Raw genomic sequence first — 20,991 nt, 5'->3', positions numbered from 1 at the left:
AAACCAGTGTTGTTAGAGCAACGGGGGCCTCGAGCTCGATTGTCTCGGGGGCCTCGAGGTGAGTTAAGAGCGAACAAAGATGAACAATAAAGTAAAGACAATAAAGCTGAAGAACAATTGTCGAGCACAGCAAACGAGAAAGGCAGAGTAGAATATTCTATTGCAGCGAATAATAATGTCTTTTACAAAGATTGGGGTCCCCTTTATATAGAAGGGGAAAACCCTAATATGGTACATTTTCAATTATGGCAAAGAATTCTATTGGTACAGCTGTATAACAACCTAGTATGGACTTGTACTATTTCGTACAAATCTTATCCCTTATTTCATACTCTGACCCACGTGTCCTTGAGAAATTCCCGCTCTTTCTTGAGTGCCATCGAAATTGTACTGCCCTCGAGGAAGATGACGCCGGGTCTACGATTTTCTCGAGGTACGCATTTTCCAGTCAGCTCTGGTCTTTACTTCGTGCTGCCCGAACTCGAGTCCCGGTGTTCCGTTGAGTCATCGAAATCGAGCTCTCCGATTTCGACCGTATACATTAATAAAAGCCAAAAAAATTCGAACTGGTTTTTATTTTATGTTATAATATATGTCCTCTATAACAACACTTAACTAAAAATATCGGAACAAACGAAATTGTTATAGAAAGGTTTGACCATATACCTAATTCGAGAAGTCCAAGAGTGTAGGTTGTCAATAGAGGCGGACTATGTGTGGAGCAGAGGGGTCACCGGACCCCGTTATCCTCGACAAAATTTTATACATATATATATATATATATATATATATATATATATATATATATATATATATATATGCGTGTGTGTGTATGTGAAAACGGTCATATATTTTACTTGGAACTCTTAAAATCAAAGTCCGATCAGGAAACTGGTCAAGCAGTTTATTCACATGCGTCCGCCACCTTCAAATCCTGGGTCCACCTCTGATCGTCAACCTCAAAACCTATTGTCACGGAATCTAAAATTTGAAGTTTTGAACTACATCATAAATCATAATCGTGCTTTTGATGTGTCAGATGCGTACAAAAATTAGGATTCGTAAAGTTATTATCATATGAATTCTCTGAAGAAAAAAGAATGAAATTTAAAAGGCAAAATGACCTCCTGGCCAGTTAAACTTGTACCGGATTTTAAAGCCAATATATAAACTTTGACTTTCCCATTTTAGCACCTCAACTCAACCAGTTGATTATAAATAAACCCCTTCGTCAGAGCGTGTAGCTCAATTGCCTGACAAAAAGAACACGTCAAATACTAAGACCATTTATTGTTTTACACGTGTCATCATTGGGTCCCATTTTTTTATAATTAATTTATCAAAATTTCTTTCTTATTTTATTTCTTTCATTATTCCTTCTACACCTTTTATCGCCACCATTGTGAGAAAGATCTCAGCCATCACTTGATCATATGCTCAATCAGTCATGAACTTTCATAAAATTCATTCCATTTTTCACTTCTATTCAAGCTTCAAATATGGGACACGGGGGGATAGGAGAAATTCCGGTCAATTACGAGAGCATATTACAGAGACGCCGCAGGAACTTTGCTTGTTTACGATGTGACTAAAAGGCACACTTTCGAGTGGCTGTCGAGTTGGCTTGAAGATATACGGCAACAAGGCGACACGACAGTAATAGTGGTGGGGAACAAGTGTGAAGCCGAAGAAAATATTAGGGCTGTTAGTGCAGAGGAAGGCGAGGAAATTCGCGAAGAGTAATGGATGATTGTTTATTGAAGCTTCTGCTAAAACGGCGGTGAATGTGGCGGCGGCGTTTGATAAGACGGCGGAGAGAATATGTGAGAAGAAGGGATACGGGGATGTTGAGGAGGTGGATGAGGCTCTGGAAATTAATATTTGGAATTGGAAAGGGAATTTTGCGGGGATGGGGGAAGTGGGTCTAGTTTATTTTCTTTCATTTTTATTTGAATTATTTTTCTGGTTTTAGATATTTAAATCAAAACTATTGCAGTCACGCGCGTAATTTTCGTGGCTTGCATACACCTTGTCCACATCATCTCTGTCACTATGATATGTGCATGGTCAACGGTCAAATAGGTTTATTAGCTACCGGATACGTAAGTTTGAGTATTCAAATGGGAGCAATATAAGTTCATGTATCGGCTTTAAAATCCCATACAAATTTAAGTGGCTACGAGACCATTTCGCCAATTTAAAAGGCTGAGATTTATACAAAGAGACCTGTTTGTTATGTAGCTGGAATTCAGTGGGTTTTTCACATAGAATTGTCATGAGAATGTCCAAAGCCGCAAATGAAAGGGCAACGAATTCCTTATCTGGCTTTTCATTCTCTTCTAACTTGTCTTCAAAATTCAGTTTATTTTAAAAGGACAATACTTTAACGAGTAACATTATATGGGATTCGCTTTCATGAAAATGCTACTACGTTTTCCAAATAAGGGTGAACTATGAAAGAAAAATTTATATTATTAAAGTAAAAACTTTAATTTCGACATGTATTACTAATTAATGATGCATAAATTGATTTTTAATTAAAAGCGTCTATAAACGTTAAAATATAAATGTTCATACGAAAGTCTTATTTATTGAATCCCCTTTTAAAATTGAAAAAACAAAATTTGCTCGTAATTACGAATATTTATTATTTAGACAACAACGAAATTTATTTCTTTTTTTGAATGCAAAGAATAAAATATGAAAGAGACGTGCAAACTAAACAAAGTGACATTTAATGTAGTCTTAAGGAAATCGCACTTCTCTTAATGACTTAATTTGGTAGCTAATGATGAAAGAGAATTTGGATTTTCTACACAAAAATGAACTCGCTAGATTAAAAAGAATTTTCTTTGAAGGGGAGCATTGGGGTAACTGGTAAAGTTGCTGCCATGTGACCAGGAGGTCACAGGTTCGAGCCGTGGAAACAGCCTCTTGCAAAATACACAGGGTAAGACTGCGTACGATAGGCCCTTGTGGTAGGGCCCTTCCCCGAACCCCGCGCCCTTTAATGAACTAGCATCCTTTTAAGTGAGTTGGAGGTGGTTTTGTATTGTATAAATGCGTCAAACCATCGACAAATAGATACTCAAATGTTAAATAAATTAAAAATAATAAGTCGTGTAATAGGCGATCATTGGCTTAATAGATAGTATGGCTCAGACCGGTGTGTTTCCCATAGCATCAGCCACTTCTCAGATCGGGAGGAGTTCAGACTCCCGCTACTCATAGCCCAGAGTAAATAATGGCCCATGGTTATCACACTAGGAGTTCTACTAGTTGGGGTGGTTTGGCCTATTATTGCCACACAACACGGAGACAACCCCCTATGTTAGCTAATGAGTTAAAGAGGTTGGATAGGTTCACCTAGTTGTTTTCCCTTCACTTTAATGGTGCACCTTCGTTGATGCCCAGAATTTCTTGGACCGTTGCCATAAGATTCGTGCGGTCCGGTGACACTTGATTCAGCCGTCGGATCAAAGCCTTCCTACCTATGCGATACTCAATCAAGTCAATAAATACAAATATGCTTAAGGGAAAAGCATCTCAATTTTCAAAACAATATCGTATTTAAGACAAGTTATATTATAAGTGGACCTATCATCGCAACCAGGGGCGGATCTAGAGGGCAGAAGGGGTTCACCTGATCCCCTTCGCCGGAAAATTATATTGTACATATAAGGCAAAATCTATTATTTATCTCTATATATTATATTTTGAGTCCCCTTGACATAGCCCAAAAGCATATCCTAGTGATCAAGAGGGTTCAAAACCTTTGTGAGATCACTAGTTCAATTCCCACTGGTCGCTATCTCTTCTAATTTTCTAACTTTTTTCTTTTTTTGAACCCTTAGCGAAATTCTGCCTCCGTCGCCGATCGCAGCAGTTTAGAAAAGAAAATACGACATAGAAAAATCCATAATCACGTACGGCGAGAAAATAAGATAATCGAAGCAAAAAAAAAACAACAGATACTATAAGAAATGTTATTAAAGTTTGAGAATGAATATAATAAAACCGACCAAATAATTTTATATTTTCTCTAAACATATTTTCAAATAAAGAAAAAAAAAAAAGGCAAAATACAAGTAGTCATGAGGCTGTTTGTGATTGGACCATGTTCAACTTAAAATTACTTTCCAAAACCAACTCGGAAACATTATTGTTTCTCAAAACAGCATAAAAATACGCATTTTCCTCAAATCCTCTCTCTCATTCCTACTTTTACGTGTATAAATAGTTGTACAAATCGCACTTTCAAATCTAGTGTCAGCTCAACTTTTTCCAAGTTGTTAAAGAGGAAAAGAAAAAGCTTTACATCTTTCTCAGAGAAAGTCAAGTTTCTGAATCTTGAAAAGCCAAAATTTGGAGCTTTTGAACAGCAACGTGTAAACCCATAATTACTCCTTTTTAGACATTCATATCTCTTGAATCTTCTTGATTTTCTACTAGAAATGTCTGTATATTTCCTTTTATAGAAAGTGTTGTGTTTTGTGTATGTCTTTTTCTCTTTTGTTGTGTGTGTCTCTCTCTGTGTGTGTATGTGTGTGTGTGTGAGAGAGAGAGAGAGACATAACTCCATAATTCTCGAATCTGCAAATTCGGATCTGAATTTGCAACTTTCCTCCAAAAAGTTGAAAGTTTTCAACATTTTTTGTTAGTCATTAATCCATTACTTTTTACATTAATTATAGTTGTTATATTTTCTCCTTGTTTGGTTTCTCAAATTCAACCCAATTTCAAATCTGGTTTCTGATTCTGAGTTATCACTCATTTTCCCTTTCTTTTTATATAATTATGTGTTTACATATTGGTCTTTTATTTATTCACCGCAAGTGTGTGATTTTGCACATTGCATGTATTATATGTATGTATGTATGTAGATATAGCAAATTGGAACTAATTAATTGGATTTTCTGGTTCCATTATTTATGTTACATTTTGTTATGTAGGTTTTGTTGGGGATTTAAGTAAAAGATGAAGAATTCTATATCAGAACAGAGTTTTTACATAGAGAGTGAGGAAGAGGATGATGAACAGGAGAAGAATTTGGGAAAAGATGAGAATGAAGAAGAAGGGAATGAATCTGATTTTTCCAATTACTCAAATGATAATGATGACGAAAATAATCGCCAGCAGAGTAAACCTAATTCCTTAACCTCTGCTTGGCCTCAGAGTTATAGGTATTTATATATATTCACCTTTTCATTGAATTGTTTGAATTTCATTAGAATTAACTTCGTAAGCACACTGTTAGATTTCGGTTTAATGTTGATCGTAAGCCTGTGAATTAAGGTCCCAAATTGTAATAATTTTTGTAGGCAATCTATGGATATGTTCAGTAATGTACCATCTCCAAGTCTTAACTTTTTGGGAACACCTTCGTTATCTCGTCTAGGGAGCTCATTCTTGGGCTCATCACTCATAAGAAGACACACTCCTGAGATATTGCCCTCTCTTCAGAAGCCTCTGATACCGTCAGCAGAAGAAGAGAAACCAGCTCACAGACGTAGTTCTCATGGTTTGCTGCCTCCCATACACCCCAGGAAGTCTTCGATGAAGAAAATTCCTGAACCCTCCAAGGATGCACATGGAATTACCATGTCTCGCCAAAGCTCCTACGGCCAAGCTGTGATAAATGGTAAGTTCTCTCAATATATACTTTCATGTGGAAGTTTCAGTTTTCACACATTCTTTATAGGATCGTGTCTTATATTAGGGGGTCTAGGAGTGGTATTACTTCCCAATCCAATTTATTCTGCCTTTTCCTGCTTTGGTTGGTTTCATACAGGCATGAATGTTCTCTGTGGAGTAGGAATCCTTTCTACTCCTTATGCTATGAAGGAAGGTGGATGGTCTGGACTTTCAATATTATTCATTTTTGGTGTGCTTTCTTTCTATACTGGCATTCTCCTGAGATCCTGCTTGGATAGCCAACCTGGGCTCGAAACGTATCCTGACATTGGTCAGGCTGCATTTGGTACACCCGGACGTATTTTTATATCAGTAAGTCGCATTAATTTAACTTGTCTTTCATTCTGAAGGAACATTTCTGGTGTCAAGTTCTAACTGTATTCTGAATCTAGGTCGTTTGATAGTTTTACAGATGTTGCCACACTATTAAGATCCAGTAACTATAGAAACTACTCTTTGAAGGGAAATATGATCTTCATTTGCTAAATAGCCGTGTAGTATTATTGACTAGAGTAGAAACATGTTTCTTATACAAATACCGAGATTAGATATTTTTATTTTATTATTCTGGCTAAATAGCTTATGTCTTATGTACGTTTAGAAACATTTCTAGTTCCTAATACTGACTCTTTTTTATATTGTTGTATTTTTGTGGATGCAGATAATCTTATATGTGGAATTATACGTAAGTTCTTCTAACCTAAAAATTGGTTCTTTTCATTTTTCCTAACAAACAGTATGAGTTGCATTTTTAATATCTAAGTGTCTTGCCACCATCTTGATGTATGCTTCATTTCTAAATTATTTAGTATTTACGCTTTCTCATTCTAATCTTTTTATCTTTCACTCGCAGTTCTCTTGTATTGAATACATAATCTTGGAGGGCGATAACTTGTCATCTATATTTCCAAATGCCCATTTAAATCTGGGTGGGTTTGAGTTAGATGCTCGCCATCTTTTTGTTTTGATAGCAACCCTGGCTGTTCTTCCTACTGTTTGGCTGCGCGACCTCAGCGTTCTAAGTTACATCTCAGGTGAGTGACCAACTTCCTACAACAGGAGCTAGCTTCATCACTGAACTGCCAAAATTATAAGCTGATACAATTGTCAGAGGACGATACATGAAACAGTGCCTACATACCATGGTCCTACATGAAAAATGCGGATATGTGGGTAGTTGGTGTGCATGTATATAAATTTCTTGTACTCCTGACAAACAAGTTCACAGAATTCTTGGAAACCATTTTTGCTGAAGTTTTGACATGATTCTGAAATGAATGACTGTAATTTTCAGTTGGAGGTGTTGTTGCGTCTGTTTTGGTGGTTCTTTGCTTGTACTGGGCTGGTTTGGTGGATCATGTAGGCTTTGAAAGCAAAGGGACTGTACTTAACCTATCTACTCTTCCTGTTGCTATTGGACTCTATGGATTTTGTTACTCTGGGCATGCGGTCTTTCCCAATATATATACATCCCTGGCGGATCGTAGTCAATTTCCTGCAGTCCTCTTGACCTGGTAATTATTTCACCAGATTCTTAGAAAATGATGCTGCATATTCCTGGAGTTTGTTTTTATATCCTGTTTTTTCTTATAATTTCGCAAACTTTGGTTTAATTTGGATGCAGTTTTGGTATGGTGACTCTGTTGTATGGTGGAACAGCTGTGATGGGATACCTAATGTTTGGGGACTCAGCTGATTCCCAGTTTACTCTAAATTTGCCCAAAGGTTTAATAGCTTCTAAGGTTGCTGTGTGGACAACTGTAAGTATATCTAACCTTCTGATCGAGTTTTCTACTACCATTTGAAGATGATGTAATTATAACTTGTCTCCTTCTTTTGCAGGTCGTTAATCCTTTCACAAAATATCCTTTACTGAATGCGTGATGGTTATATTTATCACCATTCTGGTCCTCAGCTAGTATGTAAAAAATCTGATACTTAAACCAGACAAGAATCCTACTTTTTCCAGTTCTGCTACATTAAGAATGAACACCTGAATTTTTTCATGCCTAGCTCTTGCATTAGTCTAAGTCATCAGCTAGAATTTAATTAAGGCACTTCTTGTCAAAAGATTCTGTTCTTTTTGATTTAGCATGCAATTGTTCTAACAGCCAGAATTTCTTGTGATTGAAAAATTTGTTCCTTAATTTGAAACACATATGCTTTAACCTTGTCTCCTGTGGCAATGAGTTTGGAGGAATTGTTGCCGTCAAAGCACGCCAAATCTCACGTGTACCCGATCCTCATTAGAACTGCATTGGCATTCTCCACATTAGTGGTTGGTCTTTCTATTCCCTTTTTTGGTGAGTTTTCCTGCCATAACTCCACTTATTGTTATCGTTCTGAGCAATTTGCCTTTGATCCCGTTAACCCCTCAGAACAGTAAATCGCAAATGCAACTAATCTACTGAGTGGTCCTGCTATAACTTATGGTTATTGCATGTTTCAGATGGTTTCATTTCCAACTAGATGTATGCTCCTTCTCTTTGTAGCATTTACATACATTAAGCATTAGTATTTGTCCTGCAGGTTTGGTGATGGCATTGATTGGATCTTTACTTACCATGCTAGTGGTGAGTCCTTCTATGCATTCTCTTAAGTTTGTCTTCTGTTGTTATTTATCAATCATAAATTTGTACTAATGTAAGCTCTAATTCCAGACTCTGATACTGCCTTGTGTTTGCTTCCTGAGAATCTTGAAGGGAAAAACAAGTCGCCTTCAGGTATAGAGAAGTTTCGGCACTCACTTTTATCTGATTGCATCTGGATATATTATAAAGCCCATACCTCTTCTCTTTTATCTTTCTTAGTTGTTAGTCGCCCAAATGGATCAAAAGCCTCTTTGTGTTATAGTCCTTCATTTACTCTTATGTCAATTCGACTACTTAATTATACTTCGTTTTTAGCTTATTATTAAGATGTTTTATTGATCATCTGAAAAATTAAACATCCTAGGCCAAAAACAGAGACATTGTGACAATATGCACAGTACTTAACTACTTAACCGTGTAGCGAATAGTATTCGCTTGTAATGGAACTTCTTCTCTTATCCTTTTCTATGCAGGTTTCAGTATGTGTCCTTATTATCACAGTAGGTACTATGTCAGCAGTTATCGGGTCCTATTCAGCTGTCTCCAATATCATCCAGAGTTTGAGCTGAATTCTGGTAATACTGACGATGGCACTAGATGTTTTTGAGCTTAGACTACACTAGTTTCTAATTATAAAGACTACACAAGTTTCCATTTTCTTGGAAGAGAATACATAGTCCGTATCCGGGCTTGTGATTTTGATGATGATTCTTTTTTCCTTTTGTTGTTTTTACATCTGCAGTCCATTGTTTTTACTGAACAAATGCACTTCCATTTGATTGAAAGTTTTCTTTCCTAGACTTTCCAGAATATTATGTAGAGCCTCTACAGTAGAGGGGATGAATCCAAATTTTAGTTCAAAGTTATATTGCATAACATATTTCTCCATTCAAAGCCTTTCTTTCATTTTGTTCTTAACATGCTACTTCAGTCTTGGAATCTTCTTTTGCATATGTTAGGAAGAGATATTCTGGTAGAATGGGTTTTGAACCTTAGAAATTTAGGGATGGCAATGGTGCGGGGAGGGGCGGGTTCTGTTTTAACCCACAAAATTTCAACCCGCCCCATTGCCATCCCTACTCAGAATAGGATTAGGTAATATGTAACCAAACCACAAGAATGGATGTTGCGGTACAAACAACTTTAAGAGGCAGTCCAAGGCTTGGGTTGACATCGTTCACTTGCCTCTATCACGTAACAATATAATTGTATATATGAATAAACAATGAATTTTAGGCCAGTCCTTTGCACATTCTCTTCTCTCTCTCTCTCTCTCTCTCTCTCTCTTGATATCGGAATCCCCGTTGGCTTCTGATCGGACTCCAGTTGGCTCAACAATTTGTTGGATTGACGGATCTACATCTCTTACAACCAACATATTCCTTCGTTTGTGGAGTAGAAGCAATTAATTTGGCTGTACAACTTCTCAATGTATAATTTCTGATACATCTATTGCAGAATAATGATGGTTAACTAGCACAGAAAGCAAATAGAGAAGAAGAAAAGGTATAAGCATTTAAATAGGTTCCTACATTAAGATAAGAGTTTTTCCATTATGAAAGAGAAGAACATTCTCCTTTTATATATTCTAAGTATCTCTCAAACCAAGTATTTCTTAGTAACAGTCTAACAGAACTCGCAATCGCATGCCACTTCCGGACCGCGCTAGCATCACGTCGTTCACAACTTCTGCTGCGATCCTGCCATAACCGCGCTTGAATTGCACCATTATCTCGCCGTGATTGAATTGGTGCAATAATCATCCCTAACTTTCTTTCGTGTTGAACCACAATTCGGTTCATCAAAATAAAAAACACAATGTCAACTATATCAACAAGAACAACACCTCTTTACCTTACTCCAACCCTTTCAAGGGCTCTACTGTATACACCTCTCTACCTTACCCCAACCCTTTCTAGGGCAATACCTCAGGGCTGGTTATTCAACTTGCGCGATCACAACGAAATCACAGTGGAACATACGATGTTATTGCACTAGTACTGCGAGCATAACAAGATAATAGACTTTGAAGTCCAAACCATATATTGGTTTTACAATTTTAGTTTAGAACCTCGTGACTCGATAGAGATAGAATCCATAGCCTATGCTACAAACTTGGATCCGCCATTACTTCGAAGCCTTTGATGCAGAATCTTTAGCAGCAACCTCGCAGAGAATACTACCTATAATGTTTATTAAAATCACACTCAAGTCCCTCCCTTTTATGTCTGTCCTTTCTGACTCTATTGTGCTTTGAACCTCCGACTACTATAAACAAAACTAAGCTTCACGCTACGAAGATGCTTCTAACCAACAGAACATGAAGCACTCTTTATCAAGATGGTGTGAGTCCTAAATGCAGCATGGTAAATCAATTTCAAAAGATGTATCAAATCGGATTCGAACTCAGGATCCCTTGAGAATAAAACATGGCTCTTCACCACTGGCATTACACTCTCTCGCCACACTAGGTGGCGCAATTTAGTATTTAGTCACTTCGATATATATATATATATATATATATATATATGGCATTGAATATATATATATATATATATATGGCATTGTAGCGTTGATGGGGCAGGTAGTTAACACTGGAGCTTAGCTGTCATTAGTTAGTTATTAACTGTAGCTTAGCTGTCATTTTCAGTTGGTTAGTTAGTCGTGATTCCTGTATACAGTCAGAACTCTCTATAATAACATCCCTATATAACAACACTTCACTATAAAAGCAAGCTTTTCCAAAACCAATTTTCATGTTATGTTATGATATATGTTCTACATAACAACACTTCGTTATAAAATACAAAAATATTCGGAACAAACGAGACTGTTATAGAGAGGTTTGACTATATAACTAATGCATTACAGCATAATGATATTTGAGTTTTCATTCCTCAAAATCAGAAACTCCAACTCTGCTTTCTGCCCTCTTCTTCTCTCAATCGATTCTCCTGAAGCTTCCAGCTTTCCTCCATTGAAGCTGAACTGGAGATTTGCATCCTTTAGATTCTTGAGCTCAACATGGTATCAGAGGCATAACACGTCTCAGCGATCCACAAAATTGATCTGCGCATGATATCATCTTCTCTAGACCCAAAAATTAGTGTTCATTTCCAGTACAACGCATGTGACATCAATTCTTGAGCAAACGGGCAAAATCGAAGTTATACTCATTCAATTGATTTGGTCTGTGGTTTCAATTTCACTTCGAGCTGAATCAATCGATCATTTCGACCATGGCAGTAGTTGATCAAAGTGCATAATCAATAACTACAACAACAGTCGAGGTCCAATCGGCAATCGATCTGAGTAGTCCACTCTATATACATCATTCTGATAGCCCTGGGCTAGTTTTAGTTCCAATTCCTTTTGATGGAATAGGATATCGATCGTGGAGGAGAGGTGTGTTCAGAGCCCTCTCAATTACGAACAAATTAGGTTTCATCACAGGGGAATGTGAGAAGCCTGATTCAAAGTCGACAAATTTTAGGCAGTGGGAGAGATGTCATTATATGGTGACTTCGTGGATTTTAAATGCCTTGCCAAAGAAATTGCAGATAGTGTGGAATACGTGAGTAATTCAGTCAACTTGTGGAGAGAACTTGAGGATCGTTATGATCAAACAAATGGAGCAAAACATTATCAAATCCAAAAAGAGACTAATGATGTAAGTCAAGGGGTACCCGACATCACTGGATACTACACTAAAATGAAGAAACTATGGGAGGAACTGACCAACCTCAGTGCAAAATCTTTGTATAGTTGTCAATGTACTTGTGGTGCAAAGGAAAACATGCATAAAGCTGAACAAGACAGAAGATCTGATACAATTTTTATGGGATTAAACGAAGTATATACTATAGTTCGAGGGAGCATACTGATGATGAATCTTCTACCTTCCATGGCGCAAGTCTTTGCCTTACTAGTGCAGGAGGAAAAACAAAGGAAATTCCAACCTAGAAACCACCTGAATTTTGAGTCAACTATAATGAATGTTGGCTCAAAAATGCCAAGAGACTTCAGGACAAATTATTCAGTGAACAACAACAGACCTTGAACCTTTTGTCACTTTTGCAAGAGGCCAGGTCACACCAAAGAGAAATACTATAAGCTTCATGGATATCCACAAAATTTCAGTCAACACAGGGAACTCAGAACTACAATTCAAATACACATAATCATAACCAACATCCCAGGAACAACAAAAGGAAAAGGTATTGCAGCAATGTTGTGACTGGTGCGCAGGGCATGCCATCGGATATGATGACAACCAAAGGAGAAGATCTGGAGCACCAAGGAAGCCACCGCAACCAAAATGTGAATCTTTCAAAGGAACAATATGAACAAGTAGTGAGGCTGCTGCAGCATTTCCAAAGTGATGGTGCAGGAGAAAATTCAAACAGCACAAACATTGTTAATGGAGCAGTGAACTTGCAGGTATTGTGACTTGCACTTGCTCCATTGATTTTGACAAACTCTCATGTAAATGCTTTCAAGAAAAGGCTTACTTGTAGATTCTAGACTTAGGAGCCTCACACCATATGACCTTCTAACAAGACACACTTACAGAATATAATTACCCTACCTTATCATTTACTTGTGAAACTATCAAATGACTACAAATTCAAAGTGAAAGGAGTAGGAAATGTGACACTTTACACCTAAGATTGTTCTGTATAGAATTCTATTTGTTCCTTCCTTCTAGTACAACCTTATATCTATCAGCTCCTTAACAACACATCTCAAGTGTATAACCTCTTTTTTTGACACCTGCCCCTTCTCTAAGGAGGTCTCTAGAAATTGGTAAGGTCCATGATGGGTTGTACCTTCTATGCTCAGAATGCTTGAACTATGGAAGTTCCAACCATAGCAAAGAAGAGTACAGTTTTCTGTTTTTCCATCCACAATAGTCCTGATAATGCAGTGCATTATTTTTTTTCATTCTTTTCAGTCATGTCCTCATGTAAATAGTCCATCTCCTATTCTAAATACTTCCACTTGCAATAAAACAGATAGGATGTTGGCCCAAGTTCAGATGAAGTTTTGAAGATTGACAAAATGAACTCAGTCATGAACCAGGTCCATCATGTGAGACACAGTGTTGATATGCTTACACATGTGACATACGTGTGAAGAAGATAAGTCTCAAGGATCAGCAACAATATCTTCTGAGTTGATCGAAAAGGTTGCATAGGATAAGGAGTTGAAGTCTCCTTATGTAAAGAGACCTACACCCGGATCAAGGATAAGGATTGGAGTTTGAGTTGTTCTAGGACTCGAATTTGATGAAGGATCAGCAATTCAAGTTTTAATCAAACTCTGATTACTAACTCTATAAATAATAAAGATTGTTCTCTTTTACAGGTGATTGCACATACGGAGAAGTTAAACTAAATTGAGAGCAAAAGAGCTAGGCGAATTTTGCAAGCAATTTATGTGTGATTCAAATGTGCAAATCTGAAGCTACATGAACCAAGAGTGAAGAACCAATTCCATTGTGTTTTTCTTTATGTCTAGTTCAATTGTAGTAGGTGTTTCATATTGTACCTTTCAGCTTTATCTAGAAGCAATTGTAATAGGTACTTTAAGTATTCAAGTTAGAGTTAACTTGAAAGTGTCCCAGCAGTTGAGGCTGTGTGCCACACTGGGATTAGAGTTTAATCCTTAGGTATACAAGAGTTTGTAAATGCTGTTTTTGGCTCAGTGATTTTAGTGGAAGTTTGGGAAAATCCTACTGAGTAGTAGGTTGTGGTTTTTTCACCTTTTGAGCCAGGTGTTTTCTACGTAAAAATCTCTGTGTTCTTTACTTTATGCACTCTTAATTTCGCAAACAGTCATAGTAAGTACATCTAGAAGAACCAGGTTCTTCTAGTGCGAAAATTAGGTGCCACACAAATCAACCCCCCCTTCTTGTGTGGTATTGACGTTTAGAACATCATAGGACTTATGACTTTTACTCACCTTCAGTTGATACAAGTTATATGAATCTGTTTGGCACTGTAGACTTGGCCATGTACCTGTTGCCAAGATGAGGGGGGTTTCTAACATACAAGTATCTTTTGCACCCAAACAACCTTTCTTTTGCTCCATTTGTCCTATGGCCAGGCAAACCAGACTTTCCTTTCCCTTGAAAATTACAAATACCACTGCCATATTTGAGATGTTGCATGTTGATTTGTGGGGACCTTATCATGTACCCACTCATGAAAGTTTCAAATATTTTCTTATCCTAGTAGATGATTATAGTAGGTTAACCTGGACTCACCTACTCAGCTGAAAGAGTAATGCATTACAAATCATCAGGGGTTTCATTTCCATGGTTGAAAATCAATTCAATACCAGTGTCAAATGTATCCGATCTGACAATTGTCCGAAGTTCATAAATAATGAAGCCAGCTTATTCTTTCAGTCCAAAGGAATTGAACACCAGAAAACTTGTCCATGTAAACTCCAGCAAAACGGCATAGTAGAAAAAACAAACACGTACCTACTGGCAGAGCTTTTTTATTTCAGTCCAAACTCCCTTTGAAATATTGGGGAGAATGTGTGTTGACAGCAACCTTTCTTATTAATAGACTACCTACTGTACCCCTAAAGAACAAATGCCCCTTTGATTTGTTTTATGGGAAGAAACCAAATTATTCATGCTTGAGAAGTTTTGGGTGTCTGTGCTATCCCACTGTTTCTAAGCCTCATAGGGATAAATTTGATCCAAAGGGCCACTCCATATGTATTTGTATGATATCCTTTTGGTGTTAAAGGGTACAAGGTGCTAAGTCTAACTACCAGGAAGATATGTGTGTCTCCAGATGTTATTTTTCATGAGTCCATCTTTCCTTTCTTTCTTTCATCAGTTTCAACTTCTTTCCCTTCAATGCTTCCTACTAATGCACAGTCTGATTGTTTTGATGTCCATCTTGCTTGTCATTCTCAGTATGTTACAAACTCTTCAGGGGGCTCTTCTGTCTTTCCTAATTTTATGTCACCTAGTCACACTATGCATTCACCTCCTACTTCCAATGATACCTCATCATCTTCACCACATACATCATATCCACATGTGCCAAAAATTAACCAAAGAGTATCTAACACGGTATCTAAAGTTCCATCTTACTTATCTAATAATATTTGTTCTATGCCTAACCTGAAGCCATCTCATAATGCTAAAACTAACCAGAAAAACTCATCCTTTTCCCTCAATGCTCTAATCTCACAAAGTAATCATATAACTTCTGATGTCTTGAATCCTGATAGTCAGCGGGTTGTTAGAAGCATTTGTCATGACAGGGAGCCATTTTCCTATGAAGAAGCAGCTAGTAATCCTGCCTGGAAATAGGCCATGGAGTTTGAGACACTTCGTGCCAATAATACTTGGGACTTGGTCCCATTACCTGTTGGGAAACAAGCCATAGGCTGCATGTGGGTGTATAAGATTAAACATAAAGCACATGGAAGTATAGGGAGATATAAAGCAGGATAGTTGTAAAAGGATATACACAAAATGCAGGTATAGACTAAACAGAGACTTTCTCTTCAATTGTAAAAATGACTACAGTTAGGGCCTTAATTGCCACTGCTGCTGAGAAGCACTGGGAGATCTTTCAATTGGATGTAAATAATGTATTCCTCCATGGGGACCTACATGAGAAAGTCTATATGAAATTGCCATAGGGTCTTGTAGTGTCCTCCCAGGGTTGGTTTGCAAGCTGAACAAGTTACTTTATGGCCTAAAGAAGGCCAGTAGACAATGGTATGCTAAGTTAACTGAAGCATTGTGCTCAAAGGGCTACAACCACTCCATGTATGACTGTTCTTTATTCTACAAGAAGACTGGCAATTGTATAGTTTTTTGTGGGGGTTTATGTAGATGATGTTTTGCTCACATGAAATGTTCTTGATGAGATTCAGATGCTGAAAACCTTCTTGCACGAGCAATTCAAAATCAAAGACTTAGGGAGACTACACTATTTCTTGGGACTTGAAGTGCTCTACAGAAATGATGGGATTTCCTTTCTCAGAGAAAATTTGTTCTTGATCTCCTCGAAGAGTATGACTATTTTTAATACACCAGTCTCTCCTCTCCTCTTTGATCCTTCAGTTAAATTGAAAGCTATGGAAGGAGTGCCCCCGTCTGATCCTAACTTTTACAGAAAGTTGGTTGGGAAGTTAAACTTTCTAACGAACACTAGATTGGACATAGCTTATGGAGTACAACACTTGAGTCAATATATGAAAGATCCTAGAGAGCCTCATCTTCAAGCAACTTATCACATACTTAGATATTTGATCAGAGATCCCACCTTAGGAATCTTCATGTCCAATGACACTGACTTCTCAGTTAGTGCTTATTATGACTCTAATTGGGCTGCTTGCCCTGACCCTAGGAAGTCAGTGTCAAGATACATTGTTCTGTTGGGCAATAGTCTCATTAGTTGGAAATCTAAGAAGCAAGAGACTATTTCCTTTCTTCAACAGAGGCAGAATATAGGTCTATCAGGAAGGTAGTTGGTGAATTTGTCTGGTTGCATAGAGTGCTTATAGAGTTGATTATTCCCTCTACCTTGCCCATTCCAGTATTTTGCGACAACCAGTCTGCTCCCCATATTACTAGAAATCCTATGTTCCATGAGCGGACTAAGAATATTGAAGTTGACTATCATTTTGTAAGAACTAAGATACAAGAAGGTCTTGTTTCACTCCATCATATTGGGATTGGTGATCAACTAGCTGATATCCTCACCAAATCTCTCACCGGGATCAAACATGCAGCTGTTCTATGCAAGTTGGTTGTGCTTCCCTCACCTCCAACTTGGAGGGAGGGAGGGAGGGGGGTATTGAGAATATATGTATATGTAATTATTCAGTTAGTTGGCATTATAACGTTCAGGAGGCGGGTAGTTAACACTGTAGTTTAGCTGTCATTAGTTAGTTATTAACTGTAGCCTAATTGTAATTTTCAATTGGCTAGTTAGTCGTGATTTCTGTATATAATTGACGCATTACAACATAATGAGATTTGAGTTTTCATTCCTCAAAGTCAAAACTCCAACTCTACTTTCTCCTTTCTTCTTCTTTCAATCGATTCTCCATAAGCTTCGAGCTTTCCTCCGTTGAAGCTGAACTGGAGATTCTTTAGAGCTCAACGATACACATAGTTTCAATTGATGCGTCCGAGTGGCGTAACACCCCAACCTTTTACATTGATCCTCCCCTGGGTAAGGTAGCTCATCCACATTGAGTACATCCTATATATGTATTGTAAATCTTTATTGAATTTGAGATTGAGTCTATCATGTTCGAAACCTGGGGAGTACGGGTACATACCATGCTCTCAACTCAAAATATTTGCATTCTTTGTTCAGTTTTAAACAAAGTTATATACATCGATCCATAACTATGCATTAATCCCGAACTAATTCGTCAATTTGTCCAACCGAAAAAAAAGAAATTTATTTCTATTTTTATATTGTGGCTATCACTTTTTTTTTGGTAATTAACTTTCTTTTTTATTAATCACCAAAGAAGATCTGTACAAACCCATAGCCAAGCTAACTCAGCTGACTATCTCAAGAATAAAAAGCAAAACAAAGCATACCTATTTACAGATGACACTAAAGAATCTACTTTGTTCCTAAGTGTTGTATCTAACCTTGACTTGAGGGGATTAGGTGACGAGTGCTTATACGCCGCCGAATTATCTGTTTTCCCTGATTTATCACTTTTCCTTAATTGTTTTCCCTCCTATCTTAATTGTTACATGCTCTAAATGCTTTCCATGCTTAAATTGCTACGTGTTAATCACTGTTTCCTTGTTAATCATGTTAGCTCTTTTCATAGTTTCCCCTAATCCCTACTATTTGCTTAATTTGACTTGTTTGTACCCTTTTAACTGAAAATTGCTGGTTTGGTCTTGCTGTGTAGTATTATTTGTGTAGACTCTATATTGAACAAGGTTTCTTTTCTTGGTTTAGTTTGGTTAGATACAACACTTACCTTGCCCCAAAGAACACTCAAAGCTCAAGTCAAGGTTAGATACAACACTTACCTTGCCCCAAAGAACACTCAAAGCTCAATCACAGCTTTGCCTTTCAAACACGCCTCCGAACCAACAATATCTAGAAAATTACCAACCAAACATTTCAAAATAAGCCTTAGGAATCACCCACGATCGATAAGAATTCAATTTGGGCCATTATTGAAAAAGTCAACAAAAGTCAACACCCGGGCTCGCTTGGTCCAAACCTGAAATTCGGACCAAAACCCAATTACACAATCACCCTCGAGCCCGGATATACAATTAGTTTTGGAATCCGACCTCAATTTGAGATCTAAACCCCCAATTTATCAAATTCCTAGTTTCTACTCAAAAACCCCCAATTTCACCATGGAAATCTTAGATTATAAAGTTGAAATCTTGTAAAATGAAGTGAAAGATTGAAAGAAACTAGTTTAGAATTACTTACCTATGATTTGAGAAAGAAAAGGTTTTTGGAAAATCGCCTCTTGTGTTTTAGGTTTTGAAAATTTGAAGAATGGGAGAAAAATCTCGTCTAAGTCACTTTTACCAGCTTCAGATGTCGCAAATGCGACCTGGGTTTTGCAAATGCGAAGCCCGCAAATGCGAGAAATCCATCGCATTTGCGAAGATCCTCATATTCTTTCCATCTTCGCAAATGCGAAGAAAAGTTCGCAAATGCGAAGAAAAGTTCGCAAATGCGAACTAAGCTGGTCGCAAATGCGATCCAATGGTCGCAAATGCGAAGACTGGCTCCTCCTGTCCCAGTTTGCAAATGCGAACTATTGTTCGCAAATGCGAATGCTGGCCTTCTCAGCCACTCTTCGCAAATGCGATGAGTGGATCGCAAATGCGAACCTAATAGTGGTTGCAAATGCGGTGCTTGACCTCGCATTTGCGAGGTCTAAGGCCTGCAATAAAAAATCTGATGCACAACAGTGTTCTAAGTCCTATTTCCACTCCGTAGCCTATCCGAAACTCACCCGAGCCCTCGGCGATGCTCCAAGCCGAACATGCACACAAGTCTTAAAACATCATACGAACTTGCACGCGCGATCAAATCGCCAAAATAACACCTAGAACTACAAATTTACCACCAAATTAAATGAAATTCTCAAGAACACTTTGAAATTCCTATTTTACAACTGGACGTCCGAATCACGTCAAACCAACTCCGTTTCTCACCAAATTTCACAGACAAGACTTAAATATTATATTGAACCTGTACCGGGCTCAGGAACTAAAATACGGACCTGATACCAACAAGATCAAGCATAAATAATTTCTTAAAAACCATTAAATTTTTCCGACTTACAATTTTTAACAAAAATTCATAACTCGGGCTAGGGACTTTCGAATCCGATTCCGGGCATACTCCCAGGTCCCATATTTTGATGTGGACCCACCGGGACTGTCAAAACACAAATCCGGGTCCGTTTACCAAAAATGTTGACCGAAGTCAACTCAAATGAAGTTTTTAATAAAAAATCTCTATTTTTATCAACTTTCAACACAAAAGCTTTCCGGAATCACGCTCGGATTGTGCACGCAAATCGAGGAGGGATAAAATGGGGTTTTAAAGGCCTCGGAACACAGATTTGGTTTTAAATCATAAGATGACCTATCGGGTCATCACATGAGTAAGGGCCAGCACGTAATATCTCTCGAGCATCTGTTACAGATTGAAATCTAATGGTATAATAGCCTTCATCATGGTAGAACAATTCAGGTTCAGGGAAATGTGACTAATGCAAATTGATATATCGCTTCATTGCGTTATACCCGAGTCCATCACCTATGATATATGCTATCAACGCACATCTCCATTTGTTCTCTTCCTCTTCTACCTCTAATTTATCTAATTGAACCATATGTTGGCCATCAACAATTTGTGGTGGAATATAGGATATTGACATACCACTGGTGGCAAATCTATTCTTTTGAAACAGAGTTGTCCATGGAGCTTTAGGTCTAGTAGCCTCATTTGTTATCGCCACCTCTTCTACTGCTGATTTCTCTGATGGGCTTTGGATACTTACTTGATTTTGAGCTTGGTTTACCAGATTTACTGTTCCATTGACTGGTACTGGTGGAGAATTTGCTAATCGACCAATTGTTACTGGGGTACTTAGATCTAGCCTCTTAGAAATACCAAGATTTGTCTATGAAGATCCATATTCACATGCAGTGCCTCCATTTGTTGCTGGATCTGCAATTGGGACTGACGGTGGTGGGGTCATTTCTTGCGTTGATTTCTCCATCGGTGATTGATTACGAGTTACCACCGAGCTTACAAAGGTAGCTAATGGTTGCTTCTTAGGTCGTCCGCGTCCTCTGCCTCTCCCTTTCGCCATGGCTGACACAGGCGGCGTACGTTAATTAACGTGCGCCGAGAGCAGGAGGAAGGAGAGCTCCCTGAGGCATTTTTACCATGTGACAAAAGTTTTTTTTGGCTATTACCTTATCTGAATTTACGGAAATGTTGCAAATCAGAAAAGATTCCTTAACTACAGTACTACTTTGTAGGAGAATTTCTTTCCAAAATTCTCTCCTCCTTCTGAAAAAGTCTTTACACGTGCTTAATTATTTTATTATTAATATCATCACGTTTTTCACGATTAATATATTTCTTTACAACAACATAAAAAAAGCCCCCGCCCCATGCACGTAAAAGGTAACACCGTCATA

General features: G+C 37.8%; 3 protein-coding genes across 4 annotated transcripts; all 3 read left to right on the top strand.

Moving 5' to 3' along the window:
• Window positions 1–405: 405 nt before the first annotated feature.
• LOC109238330 (ras-related protein Rab-2-A-like) lies at window positions 406–1,743 on the top strand. The gene is made up of 2 exons (XM_019404763.1): window positions 406–534; window positions 1,519–1,743. Exons 1-2 carry the CDS (start codon window positions 406–408, stop codon window positions 1,741–1,743), a joined length of 354 nt encoding a protein of 117 aa, XP_019260308.1.
• Window positions 1,744–4,154: 2,411 nt separating this feature from the next.
• LOC109238341 (vacuolar amino acid transporter 1-like) lies at window positions 4,155–9,173 on the top strand. 2 transcript variants are annotated; one of them, XM_019404773.1, is made up of 13 exons: window positions 4,155–4,388; window positions 4,953–5,183; window positions 5,322–5,641; window positions 5,792–6,006; window positions 6,356–6,379; window positions 6,548–6,728; window positions 6,989–7,208; window positions 7,319–7,454; window positions 7,537–7,556; window positions 7,852–7,997; window positions 8,224–8,267; window positions 8,355–8,417; window positions 8,759–9,173. In XM_019404773.1, the coding sequence occupies exons 2-13, from the start codon at window positions 4,978–4,980 to the stop codon at window positions 8,852–8,854; spliced, it is 1,671 nt and encodes a 556-aa protein (XP_019260318.1). In that variant the 5' UTR covers window positions 4,155–4,388; window positions 4,953–4,977; the 3' UTR covers window positions 8,855–9,173. The 2 variants fall into 2 exon arrangements, with proteins under 2 accessions (XP_019260318.1, XP_019260319.1); XM_019404774.1 differs by lacking the exon at window positions 4,155–4,388 and adding an exon at window positions 4,555–4,656.
• A 2,617-nt stretch (window positions 9,174–11,790) lies between these two features.
• On the top strand, window positions 11,791–15,624 carry LOC109238329. The gene is made up of 3 exons (XM_019404762.1): window positions 11,791–12,138; window positions 12,426–12,725; window positions 15,223–15,624. Exons 1-3 carry the CDS (start codon window positions 11,791–11,793, stop codon window positions 15,622–15,624), a joined length of 1,050 nt encoding a protein of 349 aa, XP_019260307.1.
• The last annotated feature ends 5,367 nt before the right edge of the window (window positions 15,625–20,991 follow it).

The sequence above is a fragment of the Nicotiana attenuata genome, unplaced genomic scaffold (genome assembly GCF_001879085.1).
Source record: "Nicotiana attenuata strain UT unplaced genomic scaffold, NIATTr2, whole genome shotgun sequence".
NCBI classification, from domain to species: Eukaryota; Viridiplantae; Streptophyta; class Magnoliopsida; order Solanales; family Solanaceae; genus Nicotiana; species Nicotiana attenuata.
This window is presented reverse-complemented; position numbering and strand designations above follow the sequence as displayed.